This window comes from Papio anubis, chromosome 17, assembly GCF_008728515.1.
Source record: "Papio anubis isolate 15944 chromosome 17, Panubis1.0, whole genome shotgun sequence".
NCBI lineage: Eukaryota > Metazoa > Chordata > Mammalia > Primates > Cercopithecidae > Papio > Papio anubis.
The window spans coordinates 35,802,086-35,822,124 of NC_044992.1; the positions used below are offsets into that span (position 1 = coordinate 35,802,086).

A 20,039-nucleotide genomic window follows, 5' to 3' on the forward strand; every position below is an offset into this window, starting at 1 on the left:
CATCAATAATGTCCTTTTTGTTGAGCCCTGCGATTTTTTCAGGCCTTATCTAAATTGCTGTTTCAGTAGTACCTGACACTTGCTGACCCTCTTCCTCTTTTCCTAAAGTCTTCTTTCTCTTTGCTTCCTGGGAACCACAGACTCTACTTCCCTGGATGTTCCTTTTCAGGAAAGTACACTGGGCCAGATCTATCTATCCACTGCCTCCAAAACATGTCCATGAACTGGCACCAAAAACTCCTATGTAAAAAATTGAACAAGCAACTTTTCTGCAATCTGTTCCCTGTTCCCCAATGTACTTACCAGGAAAGAGTAACAATCTTCCCCTCCTCCTTCTCTTAGCTAACTCTTACTTACTCTTTCCTAGTAAGTAGGTTAACTCACCCCCAACCCAGCTGTTTAAGCCAGAAACCTGCCAGTTATCTTTGATTTCTTTGACTTTTTACCCTCCACATCCCCTTAATCACTAAAAACAGTTGATGCTATTTCTATGTCTTTCTCTCTCTCCACCATTTCTTCCCTAAAAGTTCCTATCTGGCCTATCTGCCTCTAGCGTTACTTTCTTATGTATCCCTCACAGAGCAATTGGATCGACATTTTAAAAATGCAAATATGTCATCCTCTAATTACAGCCCTTCAATGGCTTCACTTCAACCCTGCAATGCCCATGATGAAATCCAAGCTCCAATACCAGGCAAATATGACACTCTGTAATTTGACTTCTGTCCATCTCTCTAGCCTCAGCTCTTGTCACTTTCCTTCCTGAAAGCTATGCTCCAGCCTGAACTCACTCAAACATGCCATGTGCGCCTCTGGGTCTTTTGCACATGCTGTTTTTAGCCTACAGCAATCTTACCCTCCTCCTCCTCTTAGCTAACTCTTACTTATTTTCAGATTCCATCTTGTCACTTCTTCCAGAAAGACTGCCACTTTCCCTAGTCTCTGTAGCTCCTAGGTTACGTATTGCAGTTATTTATTCCTGTAAGACCACATGCTTTTCTTACATAACTTCTCATACTGCATTGCAATGTGTGAAATATCTTTTTGGTTTTTTCTTGGAGACAGGGTCTCAATCTGTCACCCAGGCTGGAGTGCAGCGGTACAATCAAGGCTTACTGTAGCCTCTGCCTGCTGGGTTCAAGTGATCCTTCTGCCTCAGCCTCCTGATCAGCTAGGACCACAGGTACATGCCACTATGCTCAGCTATTTTTATTTTTTGTAAAAGTGGAGTATCACTATGTTGCCCAGGCTAGTCTCCTTGCCTCAAGCAATCCTCCCACCTTGGCCTCTCAAAGTGCTGGGATTACAGGCATGAGCCACTGTGCCCAGACTGGTTTAAATACCTTTCTTCACCCTAGACTGTAAATGTAGAGCAAGGGATTTATCACTGTACCTCCAGTATCGAGGACAATGACTATTTTGTAGGTATGTAAATACAGTTTATTTTATTTCTGTATAATTAAAAGTATTTGTATTTTTATATAAATAAAATGTCAGACAATAAAATAAAGGTCTTTATTTTATGTGCTTGCATGCTTTACTCTACCAATACTATCAAAGCCAAGAAAAATAAAATATGATAAAGTAACATATAACACTCTTTTTTTTTTTTTTGAGACGGAGTCTCGCTCTGTCACCCAGGCTGGAGTGCAGTGGCGCGATATCGGCTCACTGCAAGCTCCGCCTCCCGGGTTCACACCATTCTCCTGCCTCAGCCTCCAGAGTAGCTGGGACTACAGGCGCCTACCACCATGCCCGGCTAATTTTTTTTTTGTATTTTTAGTAGAGACGGGGTTTCACCATGTTAGCCAAGACAGTCTCGATCTCCTGACCTTGTGATCCGCCTGCCTCGGCCTCCCAAAGTGCTGGGATTACACGTGCGAGCCACCGCGCCCGGCCGTAACACTCTTTTTAACAGAAAATGTTGTTCTTGCTTCTACGCCATGGCTGCCTAGAGACTCTGAGCTAAACATTATGCCTAACGGCAACATGTTTCCTTGACTAATGTATAATCAGCCTCCTTACTCCCTGCTCATATGTCTCCTTTCCCAAGCTGTTTATGATCTCTTTATTTTATCAGTTCTAGGTTGCTCTGAATTAACGTCTTTGTTGTTGCTATTAACCATTACAGATTCTTTTTGGAATCAAGCAAGGAATATATATAAGACTGCCATATCATAACGTCAGAGATGCTTTCGCAATAAGCAATCATTAATATTCTATTTTTACTATTTACACATTTTTATTTTGGTATGTAAGAGAGATACCCCACAAAAGTAATCTGAATTAAACTTTCTATTTAAACTTCTTCTGTGTCTTTATGTTGAGTCAGGCACTGTATTAGATAACTGTAAATTATTTATCATGTATGAATGGAGGCCATTTATCCTAATAAACAGATTCTGGATTTACATAAATCTGGGTTCACATCTTGATTACATGTGTATTTAGGCATTAAATGAGAGAATTTGGGCAAATTACTTCATTCAAAATAGTTTTCTGTATAATGTAAATATATAATACATGCCTTATAGAATTGTGGAGAGAATTTAGAGGGACAATGTGTGTAAAGCATGTAGCAAAGTGCCTGGCACACAAATAAATACTCTATGTATGCTGGCAAAATATATTAACAGAAAGTTAGTTTAGCATTTCTTTTTAAAACGTCTTCATAATCCAGAGACCACCTAAAACTTTAAAAATAAAAAGAGTTAATAGCTTACCTCAACTTTTTTATTCAAATCTTTACATTCTTGCACTAAACAATCTTTGGTTCCATAAAATAAGTAAACCGCCTATGAAAAATGGACAGAAAACATAATATTAAAACAGTCTAACCCTGTAAACATTAAGAAAAAATACACTGTATCAAAGCTCCCTTCAAGAATGTTGAAGCGCATTTTCCTTATGGTAGACTAGATGCTGATGAAAAGAAGGGCAACCAAAAGGGATACTTTTGATGTGCACCCTCTGGCCCTATCCAACACCTCCATTCTAGTAATTTCAAAGGGTAAAATTGGAATCCACTAGGAGCAGCAATGGAAATCTATAATTAAAACACAATGTAAAAATGCCTTTAATATATCACAGATACTTTTGGCATCATTTGTTATTTCACATTTTATTCTCTTAAGCTATTAATAGTTTAAAAGTTCTAGGTGAACTGTGGTTACTCATCCTTCTTTTATGGAAGATGACAATACAGGACATTTCATTTAAGTGTAATTAGCCTCTTTCTCAGGGGAAATGTGGGATAGAAGTGGTTTTTTCTTTTTTTTTGAGATGGAGTCTTGTTCTGTCACCAGGCTGGAGTGCAGTTGTGCGATCTCGGTCCACTGCAACCTCTGCCTCCCGAGTTCAAGCGATTCTCCTGCCTCAAGTCTCCCAAGGAGCTGGGACTACAGGCGTGCGCCACCACATCTGGCTAATTTTTGTATTTTTAGTAGAGAAGGGGTTTTACCATGTTGGCCAGGATGGTCTTGATCTCCTGACCTCGTGATCTGCCCACCTTGGCCTCTCAAAGTGCTGGGATTACAGGCATGAGCCACCACACCCAACCTACAAGTGATTTGTTTCTAAATGGTGTTTTCTCCCAATTTATCAAAAAAGTTGTATTTTATAAAGAAAAATATTCAAGTTAGAAAATTCCACTTTTTCCTAGTACCTCAGATTACTTAAGAAGAGTAATGCATATTAATCTAACAAACATTTTCTAATCACTTTCGAATACAGAAAGATTGATGTAAGGACTGAGATGATGAGTTAATTATCAATTGTATAAATAGTAATACATATTACCTTAGTAACTACATTAATAAAAGGGAACTATTTCAAAACTTGAAATATTTGTAAAACAGAACCAGGAATACAATTGCTTTGCATTTATTTTTGATATCCTGTTGGTCAACCACCAAACGTTATTTAAAAAATTCCTAAGCAAAACTACATCAAAGGAATCAACTGTACTAGAAACCAGATATGACCTTAGTTCAAAGCTGTGGCAAACAAGCTTCTCTTTTCTTTATCTCATCTGCCTTCTGGAGGTTTTTCAAACCAATGAAATCTACTGTTCCATTAATGACCTCACCAAAAATTTAGTCTGCCTAAAATTTCCTTCCAATTTTAGCTGCCGTTTAAGATAAACTATCATATATTCCATTTAGTTGCCATCTAAGCAAAATATGCTATAAAACACCCCAAATTTGAATTTAAAAAAATTGTTAGAATTATGTTATACTTTGATAAAGTTGTTTTGTTTTGTTCTTTGAGATGGAGCTTCATTCTGTTGCCCCGGCTGGAGTGCAGTGGTATGATCTAAGTTCACTGCAACCTTTGCCTCCTGGTTTCAAGAGATTCTCCTACCTCAGCCTCCCAAGTGGCTGGGATTACAGACACCTGCCACCACGCCCGGCTAAATTTGTATTTTTAGTAGAGACAGGGTTTCACCACGTTGGCCAGGCAGGTCTTGAACTCCTGACCTCAAGTGATCCACCTGCCTCCGCCTCCCAAAGTGCTAAGATTACAGGCATGAGCCACTGTGCCTGGCCTGCTAAAGTACATTTAAAGATCTAATTTTAAAAAAAGATCTAATTTGACGATCCTACACAAAACAGAGCAGGTAAAAAGTTAATTAAATCTGAATCTAAAAGTGCTAAATATAATTGAACTATTGATTTTTACTGTACCTTCAGTGATAAGCAGGAAATGTTATTTTATCCAACACACCTTATTAAGAATTCTGCTAGAAAACAGAGATGGTGCCTTCTCACGATGAGCATGAAAATTGAGAGCCATGAGAGCATCAGGTCCAACAGAAAAATAGTTGTTCATTGTGAATTCCTGTGAGAAAGGGTAAGAATAAGCAACAGACTATGATTCCACCTAAGCCTGAGTCATAATTAAATGTCAATCTTAGTCTTTGTGTTCTTTTGTAAAGGGAGATGCTTTCTGCATTTACTTTTCACATGGCCATTTTATACTGTCTGGTGACGTTACCAGAAATAAAGCTTCCATTTAAGGCTGATAACTACAGATGTGAATCTCATCTTCCATTTCTGTTTTATATGCTACACCTCAGACCTTACCATCTAGAATGGCTCTACTTGATGCTTCCAGGCTTTTCATGCCTGTGTTTCCATTACATTTGCTCTTTACATTTATCACAGCCTCCAAACTCTCAGCTTCTGTTAGTCCCAACCCAGGCTACTGGTCTCACGTTAATTTATCTTACTTCCCAATGCGGCCTGGATTCCAAGGTCAACCATTTCAACGACTGTACTCAACACTATCCTTCGTTCCAACACTCTCTTGACCTCTTCTCAATTTAGCTTTGTTTTTTTTTGAGACAGAGTCTCAGACTGTCGCCGGGCTGGAATGCAGTGGCACGACCTCAGCTCTCTGCAACCTCTGCCTTCCGGGTTCAAGCGATTCTCCTGCCTCAGCCTCCCGAGTAGCTGGAATTACAGGTGCCCGCCACCATGCCTGGCTACTTTTTTTGTATTTTTAGTAGAGATGGGGTTTCACCATGTTGGCCAGGCTGGTCTCGAGCTCCTGACCTCATGATTCGCCCACCTCAGCCTCCCATAGTGCTGGGATTACAGGCGTGAGCCACTGCGCCTGGCCAGCCTTACTTGTTAATCTTCTCTAAATCAAACTGTTTTCTCTGCTCTATTTCCAGGTTGCTGGACATTGCTGGTAAGAATCTCATAATTATGATCCTGTTACAAAGTTATTTCTAAGGATGGCTGGACACAATCGCTAATAGGACACAGTACCCCTTTCGATGACCCCTTTCTTGTATTCCCTAGTGGTTTATTTCAAAATTTACAACTCTCTTCAAGTCCCTGGTAACTTGCTCCCTTGCCTTTGTTATGTTCAGATGATCTTGATTCTTGCCTCACTGAAAAAAATGAGATCCTTAGGTATGAAAGGTATGAATTCTCCTGCTCTCTTTCTGCCATCTAAACATTCTGACTTTACTCAAGTGTACCTTTCTCCTCCAAATCAAAGATGCTCTTCCTCCTTTTGATGGTTAAGTCTAAATTTGGTCATTTGTTCTTTTTATCCTTTTCCCATTCATCTCTTATGGAACTAAATGTCTGTCCCTTCACTGCGAAAATACAATTTTCAATCCTAGTTGTTCTTTTAAACAAAACCCATAAACATCTTATTTTAAATAAAATACGTCAATGTACATTAATGTGCCTTATTTTTTAACTGAATTTTTTTTTCTAGTTGTGTAGGCATCCTTTATTCAGAAACTAAGAGTGGGGTAATATAAGCTTCATGAGGGCAAGGCCTTCATCACTGAAACTCCAGCACCTAGGACAGTGCCTGGCACCAGACGGGCACAAAATACTTGCCTGAATGTATAGATAAATGAAGTTCCTTCTTGTATTTGATTGTTTGGATGTTCTTCTATAGAGGTAAGCAGACACTACTTGATTGTAGTGTATTTATTTTTGACAGCAAATGGCTGAAGAACATGTCTTTTTATTTGAATCATCTAACTGGTGTAAAACTTTGTCCATCTTTCTTTGGAGGAATGCTCTCTGATAAATATTTCTAAATACTCAGCTCCACTTTATTACTGAATAGTAATACATCCTGGTATGAATGAGAAATACATCTTTTTTTTTTTTTTTGCATATCCATCACCTCAAATATTTATCATTTATTTGTGGTGAGAACATTTAAAATCCTCTCTTTTAGGCTCACACTTATAATCCCAGCACTCGGGAGGCTGGGGTGGGTGGACTGCTTGAGCTCAGGAGTTTGAGACCAGTCTGGGCAACACAGACAAATCTTGTCTCTATTGAAAATAATAAAAATAAAATTGGCCGGATGTGGTGGCATGTGCCTGTAGTCCCAGTTACTAATGAGGCTAAGATGGGAAGATCACTTGAGCCCAAGAAGTCTAGGCTGCAGTGAGCTGTGATCATGCCACTGCACTCCAACTTGGTCAATGGAGTGAGACCGTCTCAAAAAACCCCAAAAAACAAAAAACCTCTCTTTTAGCAATTTGAAAATATACATTATCTATAGTCACCAAGCTGTGCAACAGCAGAACTTATTCTTCCTATCTAACTAAAACTTTTTACCTGTTAACCAATGTCTCCCCTTTCTCCATCTACTCTCCTACCCTCTACAGCCTCTGGTAACCATCACTCTACTCTCAACTTTGAGTTTTGATTTTTTAGATTCCACATATAAGTGACATCATACAATATCTGTCTTTCTGGGCCTGGTTTATTTATTTAACATAATGTCCCCTAGGTTCAGCTATGTTGCTGAGAATGACAGATTTTCCTTTTCTTTTTTTTAAAAGTCTGAATAGTTTTCCATTGTGTATATATGGCATATTTAAAAAAACCATTCATTCACTGATGGGCACTTAGGTTATTTCTGCATCTTGGCTATTGTACATAACGCTGCAATGAACATGGCAGCATGGACATCTGTTTGATATACTGATTTCAATTCCTTTGGGTATGTATCTATAAATGGAATTGCTGGAACAAATGGTAATTCTAGTTTCAGTTTTTTGAGAAACCTCCATATTGTTTCCCAAAATGGTTGTATTAATTTGCAATACCAATAGTGTATAAGGATTCTGTCTTCTCCACATCCTTGCCAACGCTTGTTATTACTGACCAATGAGATAGGATGGGAAAGCCCAAAATAAATACACATATCAATGGCCAATTGATTTCTGACAAAGGTGCCGAGAACATACAATAGGGAAAGGAGAGTCTCATCAATAAATGGTACTGGGAAAGCTGGATATCCACATGCAGAACAATGAAAATCAACCCTTATCTTACCCATTATAAAGAATCAACTCAAAATGGATTAAAGACTTAAATGTACAACCTGAAACTATAAAAGTACTAAAAGAAAATGTAAGAAAAAAGCTTCATGACATTGGCCTGGGCAGTTATTTGGTTTGATGTGACCTCAAAGGCACAGGCAATAAAAGTAAACATAGACAAAAGGGATTGCATCACACTAAAAAGATTCTACAGCAAAGGAAAACAAGAGTGAAGAGGCAACCCACAGCTTGGGAGAAAATATCTGTAAATCATACACTCAATTAGGAACTAATCTCCAAAATGTAGAAGGAACTCAAGCTACTCAGTAACAACCAATAATCTTATTAAAAAATGGGCAAAAGGACTTGAAGAGACATTTCTCAAAAGACATAAAAATGGCCAACAGATACAGGTTCAGCATCCCTAATACGAACATCTGAAATCTGAAATGTCCCCAAATCTGAAACTTTTTGAACACTGACATGACACTCAGAGGAAACGCTCATGGGAGCATTTTGGATTTCAGCTTTTCAGATTAGAAATGCTCAACGGGTATATATTCTGCACATATTCCAAAATCCAAAAAAATCAGAAATCTGAAATACTTCTGGTCACAACCCTTTTTTGGATAAGGGATATTCAACCTGCATATGGAAAAATGCTGAACATTTCTAATCATCAGAGAATTGCAAATGGAAACCACAATGAGCTATCACCTCGTACCTATTAGATTGGCTTCTATCAAAAAGAGAAACACATCTCTAATGTTGGTATTTCAGGCACTATGATAACTGACAAATACTTCTGAGCACAGGAACCATTTTAAAGGATCTCTAATACTTTCTCTTTTTTTTATGTTTAATTTTTTTTAAATAAATCAAAGCAATCCACTTTAATAAGCTATATAGTTCTACAAGGCTTCAAAGGAAACACTGCAATTTTCTGTCTACTCCTCATTTGTAATTCCTGTTCCCACAACTCTTTCCATAGTTTTTTCTTCTGGTATTTATCTCTATATTTCTAAGTAACATAATCAGATTATTTCTTGATTTTTTTTTTTTTTTTGAGATGGAGTCTTGCTCTGTTGCCCAGGCTGCAGTAGAGTGGCGCGATCTTGGCTCGCTGCACCCTCTGCCTCCCAGGTTCAAGCAATTCTCCTGCCTCAGCCTCCCAAGTAGCTGGGACTACAGGCACCCACGACCACACCTGGCTAATTTTTGTATTTTTAGTAAAGACGGGGTTTCCCCATGTTGGCCAGACTGGTCTCAAACTCCTGACCTCATGATCTGCCCGCCTCAGTCTCCCAGAGTGCTGGGATTACAGGCATGAGTCACCGCACCTGATTTTTAAATTTTAAATATTACTTATTCATTTTCTCTTTTTTTAGAGATGGGGGTCTCATCTGCACTCTGTCACCCAGGCGGGAGTGCAGTGGCGTGATGATAGCTCACTGCAGCCTTGAACTCTTGGACTCAAGCAATCTTCTGGCTTCAGCCTCCTGAGTTGCTGGGACTACAGGCGTGTGCCCCCATGTCCAGTTCCTTTGCTTTTTGTTGTATTTTCTGAGTGGTGTCTTCAATTGTACTTTCCAGTCTGATACTGAATTTTAGTTTGTCAGAGCCTTTTTTGAGATGTGTGTTTCTGAATGTTTCTTTTATAGAACCCTGTTCTATAAATATTTTCATTTTTTTCTGAGAACATTAGTCCCACTCCCTGACTTCCTTCAGCTTCCTGGACTGTGTTTCCTATAATTCTTTCTTCTTATTTGGGGCTCTCTCATGATAGAGGCTTTCCTTAAATGCCTGCTTGTGCCTCCAATCCTTGGCTGTATATGTTCATGTTTTAAGAGTAAGGCAAAAAAGGCAAACTGTGAACTTTGCATCCAAAAGCAGGTCTTGCTATGGTATAAGCTTCATTATAGGACCACAGTGCAAAAATCTGGTCCTTTTGCTAGGGGACACCCAAATATTGGTACCTGTTAATTTTTTCCTTGGGCAAGTTAGCTTCCCAGAGAGAAATACTCTCTGCCACTATTCTTGAAGTTGAGTGGATGAAAAGGGCCAGTGATCTCACTTTGCACTAAATCTGTTTTCAGTATGGCATTAGCTGGCTAGAGACTCTCTAAACTTTCCAGAGTAAACCTCCAATCTACTACCTGAGTTGAGGAGGGTAGTAAATGACCACGTGAAGCTGGGGAAAGGCGACAAACAGCTTCTTTGGCTCACTCCTTCTATTTTCAGACCTACTCTATACTACTGCTCTCTGAGTGATGTAGTGACCTGAATTCCTAAGCCTTTGCTTGGTTCTGCTCAATAAACTGGTTTCTTTCTTGGTTTTCTGCGGTGTAGGCACTTTTGAGCTTTTTTCAATTATGTGAACCTTCCTAGTTTTGGCTTCCGAAGACTGCTGTGATCTCTTTCTCCTTAAGGTTTTGTGCCTTCTCAAAGATCTATACAAGATCTGTATCCCTATTTTAGAGGGATTTTAGTGGCAAGGAGAGAGAGAAGCAAAGAAACATGCATGAGTTCCCCAAATGCTCTTCTTTAAAGTCTGCTTTAATTTGGCTGTTTATCACCCACCTACTGTAATCCTCTTTCTCTGTTTTCTCCTTATTTACCTACTACACTCTTTAGTTTCCCTTAGTGGCCTCTCTTAATCTGTGTCACCTAAATGTACCTATTTTCAAGATGTAGTTTGTGGCTGGACACAGTGGCTCATGCCTGATCCCAATACTTCAGAAGGCTGAGGAGGGAGGACTGTTTGAGCCTAGGAGTTCGAGATCAGCCTGGACAATATAGGGAGACCCTCTCTCTACAAAACAGAAACAAAAATAAAAACTATCTGGGCATGGTGGCACATGCTGGTGGTCCCAGCTACTTGGGAGGCTGAGGTGGGAGGATTGCTTGGTCCCAGAGGTCGAGGCTGCAGTGAGCTGTCATCACAATACCGCACTCCAGCTTGAGTGACAGACCAAGACTTTGTCTCCAAAATAAAAGAAAGAAAAAAAAAAGATGTAGTTCTTGACCCTCTTTTCCCTTCTCACTCCCCATATTCTCAGCATTTAAACAATTATCAGAAATAAAGTTTCAGTTCAAAGGCTGATAACTATGGGCATGAATCCCACAACTTGGGCTACTCCCCCGTTCCCACCCCAGTTTATTTTACCTTCTAACCCAGTCTAGATTCCTCAATCTGCATCTCTAGCTCTGTCTTTATTCCTGAGCAATAAGCCTAAACTTCCAACTTCTTGTTCAACACTTCAAAGACTTTTAGATTGATATGCTCAATTCTATCTCATTTTCTTCCTACCCAAACCTGAAACTTGGTATTTTTGGTATTTTTCTTAGTCATTTCCATATATCCAGTTATAAAAACTAGAAATCTAGTAGTAATATGTATTTTCTCTCTTCCCTTTATACTAATCAGTTGTTAAGTACTGATTAATTCTACCTCTAAAATGTCTTTGCATTGTCCTCATCCTGATTCTGCCTAGTACAGGCTTCTAAGCTATTTTCACATTATCTCCAGAGTATCTTTTAAAAATACAGATCTGCGGCCGGGCGCGGTGGCTCACGCCTGTAATCCCAGCACTTTGGGAGGCCGAGACGGGCGGATCACGAGGTCAGGAGATCGAGACCATCCTGGCTAACACGGTGAAACCCCGTCTCTACTAAAAAATACAAAAAAACTAGCCGGGCGAGGTGGCGGGCGCCTGTAGTCCCAGCTACTCCGGAGGCTGAGGCAGGAGAATGGCGTGAACCCGGGAGGCGGAGCTTGCAGTGAGCTGAGATCCGGCCACTGCACTCCAGCCTGGGTGACAGAGCAAGACTCCATCTCAAAAAAATAAATAAATAAATAAATAAATAAAAATACAGATCTGCTCTCTCTGTATTATTTGCTACTTGCTAACCATGCTTTGCACTCTCTGCCTGGAAAGTCCTTCGCTTTTTTAAGGACCAATTCCCATATCACTTCCTCTGAATCTTCTCAGCCACATCAGCTAGGCAGAACAGTGCACTCCCGTAACACATTTACAGTCCAGCTTGTGAGGTAAGCATATAAGTTTCTGTTCTACTCCATGGCCAGCTCCCTTGAGATAAGCACCAGGTCTCTGTATCCCATCACAGAGTGCCGTATCTTGTGCAATGAAGCTGAAACTACTTGCAACTGAGGCACTAACAACATACCTTGGGTTTTCTTAAGTTGTAGTATCCTTTATTTGTTACTTGAACTTTCCATCTAAAAAACAGAAGTTAAAAAAAACACTTTTTACAATAAACCCTGTACTCTGGATGTTTGGATAAATGAAGGTTTTCTATTAAAATACCATCTAAAAAAGTAACCACATGTATATAAGCATGCAAATTTAGGGATAAGTACTCAGTGTAACTTATTACTTTGGCTCTTACATAATAAAACAAAACACCAGTATCTATGTATAAGTACAACGAGTATCGTCTTTCACATTTAAATTACATGGCACATTTCACCTACACAAGTCTTCATTTGTAAACCAAACAATGATGGCTAAATCTCAAGAAATCTACTTTTTGGGGAAATGTAACTTACCGATCTAGTTTAATTCCATCTGCTTCCATTACATTTCGCAAAACCTGTGCAACTGGAATTTCTCCAGCATAACCTGTACCCCAACCCAATGTATTGGATAGATCGTTGCCTGTTCCCAGAGGCAAGACTGCAACTTGTGGAATGTACTTTTCTTGTCCCTAGAATACGGAAGATATGTTTTAGATTTTTCTCTGCAGACTATTTGCTGGGTAATAATACTTTACAAAATTTATTAAGACCAAAACAGTAAGAATACAAATGTAACAACTGTATGTTGTTTTGCTAAAGCTTGTGCTAATTGCTTAATCAAAACATCTCATTTTTAACTATTTGGAGCTGGCAATGTCTAATATTTATCTGCATAATAAAAAATATAAAGTAAAAATATTCCATATTAGGTTGGGCATGGTGGCTCACCCCTGTAATCTCAGCACTTTGGGAGGCCAAGGTGGGAGGATTGCTTGAGCCCAGGAGTTTGACAGCAGCCCAGACAACATGGTGAAACCCTGTCTCTACAAAAAACACAAAAAGTAGCCAGGCATGGTAGCACACACTTATAGTCCCAGCAACTTTGTAGGCTGAGGTGGGAGGATGGCTTGAACCTGAGAGACGGAGGTTGCAGTTAGCTGTGTTTGCGCCACTGCACTCCAGCCTGGGTGACGGTGCGAGACTGTATCTCAAAAAAACAAACAAACAAACAAAAAACCCATATATATATATGCATAGTATATTTATCTTAGAAGTCCTTCTGCAGTAGTTCTTAAAGACTAATACCTTAATTTTCATGTCATCAACTGCATCCAGGACCCACCCTACAGTCCCATCCCCTCCACAAACAAGTACTCGAGCTGAATAATATGGAAGAAGAGTACAGAGTTGTAGGGCTTTGATAGGAGGAGTTTTAGTTACATCAAAAACCTAGAAACAAAAGAAAAAGGAAAATTATTTTTATCCAACATTTTCCTTCATCTGTAAGGATGATTTCTCTCTAGATGAGTAGAGATATAGTTAAATAACATTACTGGCTACTATGTACTGAACAATATGCCAGGCACTGTGCCAGACTCTTTATATTCATTGTAGCTCACCCCCACACTGACTCTACAAAGCAAGAGTTAGCCTCATTCTATTGGGCTGCAAACTGAGGTGCAGGAAGGTTAAATTCCTTGCCTGTGACTCTCCAGGTAATTAAGTGCTGAAATACAAGGGTAGGCGTGGTAACTCACGCCCATAATCCCAGCCCTTTGGAAGGGCAAGGCAGCTGGATCACTTGACGTCAGGAGTTCAAGACCAGCCTGGCCAACATGGCGAAATCCTGTCTCTATTAAAATACAAAAATTAGCCAGTGTGGTGCTGTGTGCTTGTGATCCTAGCTACTTGGGAGGCTGAGGTAGGAAAATCACTTGAACCTGGGAGGCAGAGGTTGTAGTGAGCCAAGATCATGCCCCTGCACTCCAGCTTGGGCGACAGAGCAAGACTCTGTCTCAAAAAAAAAAAAAAAAAAAAAAAAACAAAGTTATAGTTTATCTATTACACCACATTGCCTCCTTCCTGTTCACATAAACCACAATGTGCTAAGTTCACCTTTAACTAGTATTTCATATCTTATACTGGCTTAAAAAAAAAATCACCAGTGCAAGTTAGTACAAATTTCTAGAAAGCAATTTTGCAATACATAGAAAATGACATAAAAATGCAAGTAACTTTGATAATCCATAACTCTGTCAATGACCCTAGAAAAATATTTCGAAAGACAAAAATGCCTAAAAATATGTATAAAAATATTCACTGTGGCATTATTTATAACACAATCATAGAGACACTGTTACCCTTCAACAGTAGGAGAGTGGATAAATAATGCTATTTCCATTCAATTATTTTAGTCATTAAATATGTAATTATGAGGACAACGTTGAAACAAGGAAAAATATTTATACCATTAAAGTTAAAAAATTCAGAATGCAAATTTGTATCTAGATTATTGTTACAGTACTGTTAACATGTAAAGTAAATGCATAGATAATTAATGGAAAAAAACAAGAACAAAGAAAACTGATGTATTCGTATGGAGAAATTGCAAATGATTTTCTCTGTATTTTTTTAAATTTTCTTAAGCTGTATAATATTGAAAGTGTAAAAAATACAAATTGGAAGGACAAAATCATTGCATTTCTAATTGTTACACAATAGGTTATTTAATTTTCCTTTTTTAAATTTTTTTTGTTTTTTGGTTACTTTTTCAAAGTAAAAGTCGCTAGTTGTACATTCAATTTTAATGATCCCTTTATTTTTAAAACTGAGGTATAATTTACATATAAGATTCACCCATTTGAAGTGAACAAGCCAATAATTTTTATTAAGTTCACTGAATTGCACAACCACCACCATCATGCAGTTTAGAACATTTTTGTTGCTTTAATAAGATCCCTCAATGTCCAATCGCAGTCACTCTCCATTTCCAGCCCTAGCCTCAGGCAACCAATAATCTATTCTCTACCTCTACAGACTTACCTTTTCTAGACAAGTCAGATAAATGGAGTCATACAATATAAGGTCCCTTGTATCTGCCTTCTCTATGTTTTTGAGGTTCATTTATTGTAATATGTACGTATCAGTAGTTTGTTCCTTTTTGTCATTTCATGGTATTCCATTGTATGGCCTCACTACATTTTGTTTATCAGCTCATCAGCTCATGAACAGCTGGGCTGTTCATGGTTTTTGGCTATCATGAATAATGCTGCTGTGAACATTTTCATGCAAATCTTTGTGAGAAATATGTTTTCACTTAACTTGGGTAGATTCCTAGTAGAGGAATTGCTAGAAGATATAATAAATTTATGTTTAACTTTTTAAGAAACAGTCAAGATGTCTTCTAAAGAGGTTGTACCATTTTATATTCCCACCACAAGAGTTCCTGTTTCTCCACATATTTAAATGGCTGATCTTTTCATAATTATTATTCTTTTCTATGATCAGGTGGTTAGTGACTTAAAGCATTAATAACCATTCCACTTTAGGGAAAATTAAAACATTAATAAAGAAAGGAAGTTTTTTTCTTTAGTTACCTGGACTGGATTCAACAAGATCCTAAATTCTCCCAACAGTCCTTCTCCCATATTAGTTCCACTACGAGAGTTGGCCAGGATTATTAATGGCGTCCATTGCTTTCCAAGCTTAGAGGCTAGCTAAAAGAAATTGCCATGAGTGAAAAGGGTTTAGAATCTCAAAGATGAAAAACACATTTTCCATGCCTTGAGAACAATGGTGCTATAATCTGCTGAAATAAAAACAACTATACCAGTTCTCTCAATTCAATATAAAAATCAAAGAATTCTAAGAATGGAAGGGAACCTCAGAAATTAACTAATTTAAGCTCCCTTTCAATGTTTAATTCTCTTCTACATTATTCTAGATAAGTCATCCAGCATATGCTCAGACACTCACATAAGGAACTCACTAATAATGCAGCCCATTACTCTGCTACATCAAATTATTAGAAAGTTTGGACTTTAACTGAGCTGAAAATCTGTCCTTCTATAACTTTCAACCATTCACAGAATAGACACTGATTTTTTTCTCTGATCTTTTACCTTGATTTTCCTTTACTGGATGTATTCTAGCGTATTTTGCAAGGTTTTATTTCTTTTTTTAAAATGGGGCACTCAGATTAAAAAATCTGGACTTCCAATAGCTCAAAGTCAAATGAAATTAATACTTTTCACAATATAACCATTTCTTCTTCCCCTCTCCTTGTAGATGTAACCATTAATGAAGTTATTCTGTGGTTTGACTTAAGAGATTCTCCTCTCTTGTGATCTCAGGTTGAACTCAGATAAATAAGAGATTGTACATTTAAAAAATGTGTCAAAACAATATTGTTTGAAAAATTTAAAATGTCCCTTTCCTTGCAGAAATATTGATAAAGGTGACATGTAAGACATAAAATCTTAATTTGAAAAAGGTACGATTTTAAAATAAAATAGTTTAATTATTTTGGTATATCCAATTAGAAAATAAATCTATAAATTTTTATAATGTTTCCTTAAGAGCTACATAAAGACTGATTCAGTAAGCTACATCAATTTCATACACATATCTACATACTATAAACTGTTGTCAACAGGTTTAATGTTCACCATTACTTGTGGGAGCATTTAATGTGCAATGTAAACTTATCTCTAGGGACCCTGTATAAAGTTCAAAATAGAAAAATATTTTTAGAACAAGGTGTGAGGAAAATCTATTTTCTTTTCACTGACAATAATCATGAATCCCAAAACTGACTGTTCATCAGAATCTTCTGAGGACCTTAAAAAAAAAAAGATGAATTCCTGGACTTACCCTATACCTACTAAATCAAATATGGTAATGAAAGTACTACTCAGAAATCTGTATTTTTAAAAAGCTCCCTAAGTCATTCAGATGCAGGCAGTGATTTAGAAACCATCAATATAACATTTCCAACTTCCTTTTAGACATGAAAGAACTCAAGAGCCAAAATTTTTGACCCATCTCTAGGAACTAGGTAGGGTTTTATGGCTTACCATAATGGCATTTTATTTCCCTCCTTAGTCTTGATCTGTTATTTAAATTTATTTTATTCCTGGTACCAATTCTTCTTACATACTGTCTTAACCATCTCAAACAATGACTTAAGCAGCTTTTAAAAAATCAATCATACAAGAGAAATAAACTCTAATTACCACTTCATAATCTGTTTTTTTGTCTTTACGCATCTGATTAATGGAGGTTAAATAACTTGGTGGAATGATTAGGTTTTTGAATTCTCCAAAATCACACTTCTCATTCTTTAAACTATTTTTCATGCACTCATCATGTACTGTTTTCTGGCACCAAATGCACCTGAGGGAAGGAAGAAACAAGCGTTAACTAATTTTAAACCATAATCTCAATGATAACCCACAAAACCATCATTTTTGTTAAAAAATAAAACAGTAATTTTATCACTCTTACTTACCATAACATTTGGCAAATAAAAGAGATCTATCTGCACAGTGAAATGGAGCAATAAGGTTTGAACATATTTGGCAGTTTAACCTAATAGCATTTTTTTTTTTTTTTTGAGAAAGGGTCTCACTCTGTTGCCCAGCCTGGAGTGCAGTGGTGTGATCTCAGCTCACTGCAACCTCCGTCTCCCAGGCTCAAGTGATTCTTCTGTCTCAGTCTCCCAAGTAGCTGGGATTACAGATGTGTGCCACTACCGCCCGGGTAATTTTTGTATTCTTAGTAGAGATGGGGTTTCACTATGTTGACCAGGCTGGTCTCGAATTCCAGACCTCAAATGATTCACCCACCTCGACCTCCCAAAGTGCTGGGATTGCTGGCGTGAGCCACTGTGCCTGGCCTAACAGCATTTCTTAAAATGCGGCTTGGGGGCCCCAAGATCCATTCAGGGCATCTGTGAGGTTAAAGTTTTAGTAATAACACTAAAGAGTTATTTCACCTTCATCCTCTCAAAACTGTACAGTGGAGTTTTCCAGAAGCTTTATGACATGTGCTATGACAACAGAAGCAAATATGATAATCTAGCTGAATTATAAGTGAAAGAAACATATAAAAATTTAAAACAATGTAACTCTCCTCACTAAATTTTCATAAAAATAATTTGTTACTATTATTTTAAAAATATTAAAAAAATTTATCAGTTTTAATTTATGACATGATAAATATCAATGGATGTGATCCACATAAACAAAAGCTGATCTAAAATGATAGTTTTATATATATTTGTGCTTTGGCTGAAATGCAGGTTCATGAGGCCTGAAGCCCTTGCTGTTTAAATGCCCCACTGACATGGACCCTTGAAGAGTTCCTCAGGGACCAACTTGAAAATCTCCTAACCTGTAAATATAAGTACAACAGTGCGTTTCTTTTTGTCAGTCAATACGAAAATAATTCATATGCTTGCTTTTGAAATAGACATAAGAACATGTGTATTCAGATTTGCAACTATGTTTGGACCCAATTGGTAAAACAAGCAGAGAACAGAGCTGGTAAAGGTCCTGGGTTTCTATTATTAATTTGCTAAGTATTTAATCCACTCACAGGTAAGGCAGATCTGACTGAAGTGATAAAGAAGGCCACCAGAAAATAATGGTTATAATTAAATGAATACAAAAAAAAAAAAAGAGGATAAACATTCTTTCACCCAGAGGTCCACTGTTGACCTTCTATTTTAAGCTGTTTTTTCCTTTTGGATATTCAGATTTGTCAAGTACTTAGCGCTGTTTTCTGGAGTCCTATTTACTGCTAAAAGAAAGAGTTCTCTGTATAATCTGTTACAGAGAAAATGAAAATAATTTCCATTATCACATTTGTTAATTTTAAACTCAACTTAAGAAACTATAGTAGACTGGTTATGTGGCTGAAGCATAATATCTCTATTTATTGGTCTACCATAACTTAAAAATAGTATATCACCATCAAAAGCAATCAGAAAGGATAACCACTGAATTATTTCATAATGGTTTCCTCTGGGAAGAAAAGTAGGATTGAGGCATGGGAAAAATATTAACTTTTTCGCCTACATTTTTGTTTGTATGTATTGCTTGAGATCCTAAAAACCAGAATATATACATGAACTACTTATATAAATTTTAAAAATTATTTAAAATATTAGCTTATAAAAACTTAGAAATACAAAAAGGCATAAAATAAAAATCATCCAGAGAGAGTCACTCTTAACTTTTTGACTTATGTATTCTCAGTTTTATAGTGTATACGTTTGTTTTTCAGGTTAGAAGTATGATGTATATATATCTGGATAATGCATTTCTATACTGTATCATAAAACTTTTTTGTATAGCATTCTTTTTTTTAAAATATGGTTTGTAAAAAATGTATATTATTACATCATGTGAATATAATATAATTTATTTGACCCCGTCTCAAAAAACAAGAAAAATAAACAAAAATTAGCTTGGCGTGGTAACGTGTGCCTGTAGTCCCAGCTACTAGGGAGGCTGAGGTAGGAGGATCACTTGAACCTGGGAAAGGGAGGTTGCAGTGAGCTGAGACTGTGCTACTGCACTCCAGCCTGGGCATCAGAGTGAGATTCCATCTCAAAAAACAAAACAAAACAAAAAAACCCTCACCCCCTTTCTGTTTTTTAAAAAAAGATATTTAGTTTATTTTTGAAAATATAAATAACATGGGTAAATGAATGAGATTATCTCCTTGCAATCTTGGAAGTTACTGAATCAAAGGGCATGCACTTTCCTAAGGTTCTGGATGTTCGTCCAATATGCTTGTTACGACTGCATGAAAGTGCCCATCACATGTAACACTTACTAATACTGCTCATTAGTACTTAATTTTTCTTTGATAATTTGATAGAAAAAGGTATCCTATTGTTTTAATCTGGAAGTCTTTTGATTACTAGGTAAAACTGAGTTTTTCAGTCCCCTTTTGTGAATTCATTCATGTTCTATATTCATTTTTCACTAGGTTTTAATAATTGCATATAGTTTTATTTATCTAGAATATCAACCTCTTTTCTGGCATATTTATTGCAAACATGCTTCAGTTTTCTTTAAAATTTTCTTTTTAATCTACTTAAGTTTTTAAAATATATATATACACACATATATATTTCCATTTGTAGTTGGCTTAAATGGTGTTTCACTTAAAAACAATTTT

General features: G+C 37.2%; 1 protein-coding gene across 2 annotated transcripts in view; it reads right to left on the bottom strand.

The window, feature by feature from the left end:
• The window catches only part of DGKE (diacylglycerol kinase epsilon), a 30,328-nt gene that overhangs the window by 3,088 nt on the left and 7,201 nt on the right, over positions 1-20,039 (bottom strand). The window contains exons 3-9 of one of the 2 annotated variants that reach the window (XM_021929071.2): positions 17,084-17,243; positions 15,446-15,565; positions 13,155-13,298; positions 12,381-12,538; positions 11,999-12,050; positions 4,726-4,839; positions 2,724-2,795 (exon numbers count right to left, since the gene is read on the bottom strand). In XM_021929071.2, the coding sequence (XP_021784763.2) occupies positions 2,724-2,795; positions 4,726-4,839; positions 11,999-12,050; positions 12,381-12,538; positions 13,155-13,298; positions 15,446-15,565; positions 17,084-17,243 (820 nt within the window). The remainder of the gene's footprint in view (positions 1-2,723; positions 2,796-4,725; positions 4,840-11,998; positions 12,051-12,380; positions 12,539-13,154; positions 13,299-15,445; positions 15,566-17,083; positions 17,244-20,039) is intronic. The other variant, XM_031657529.1, reaches the window with a different exon arrangement.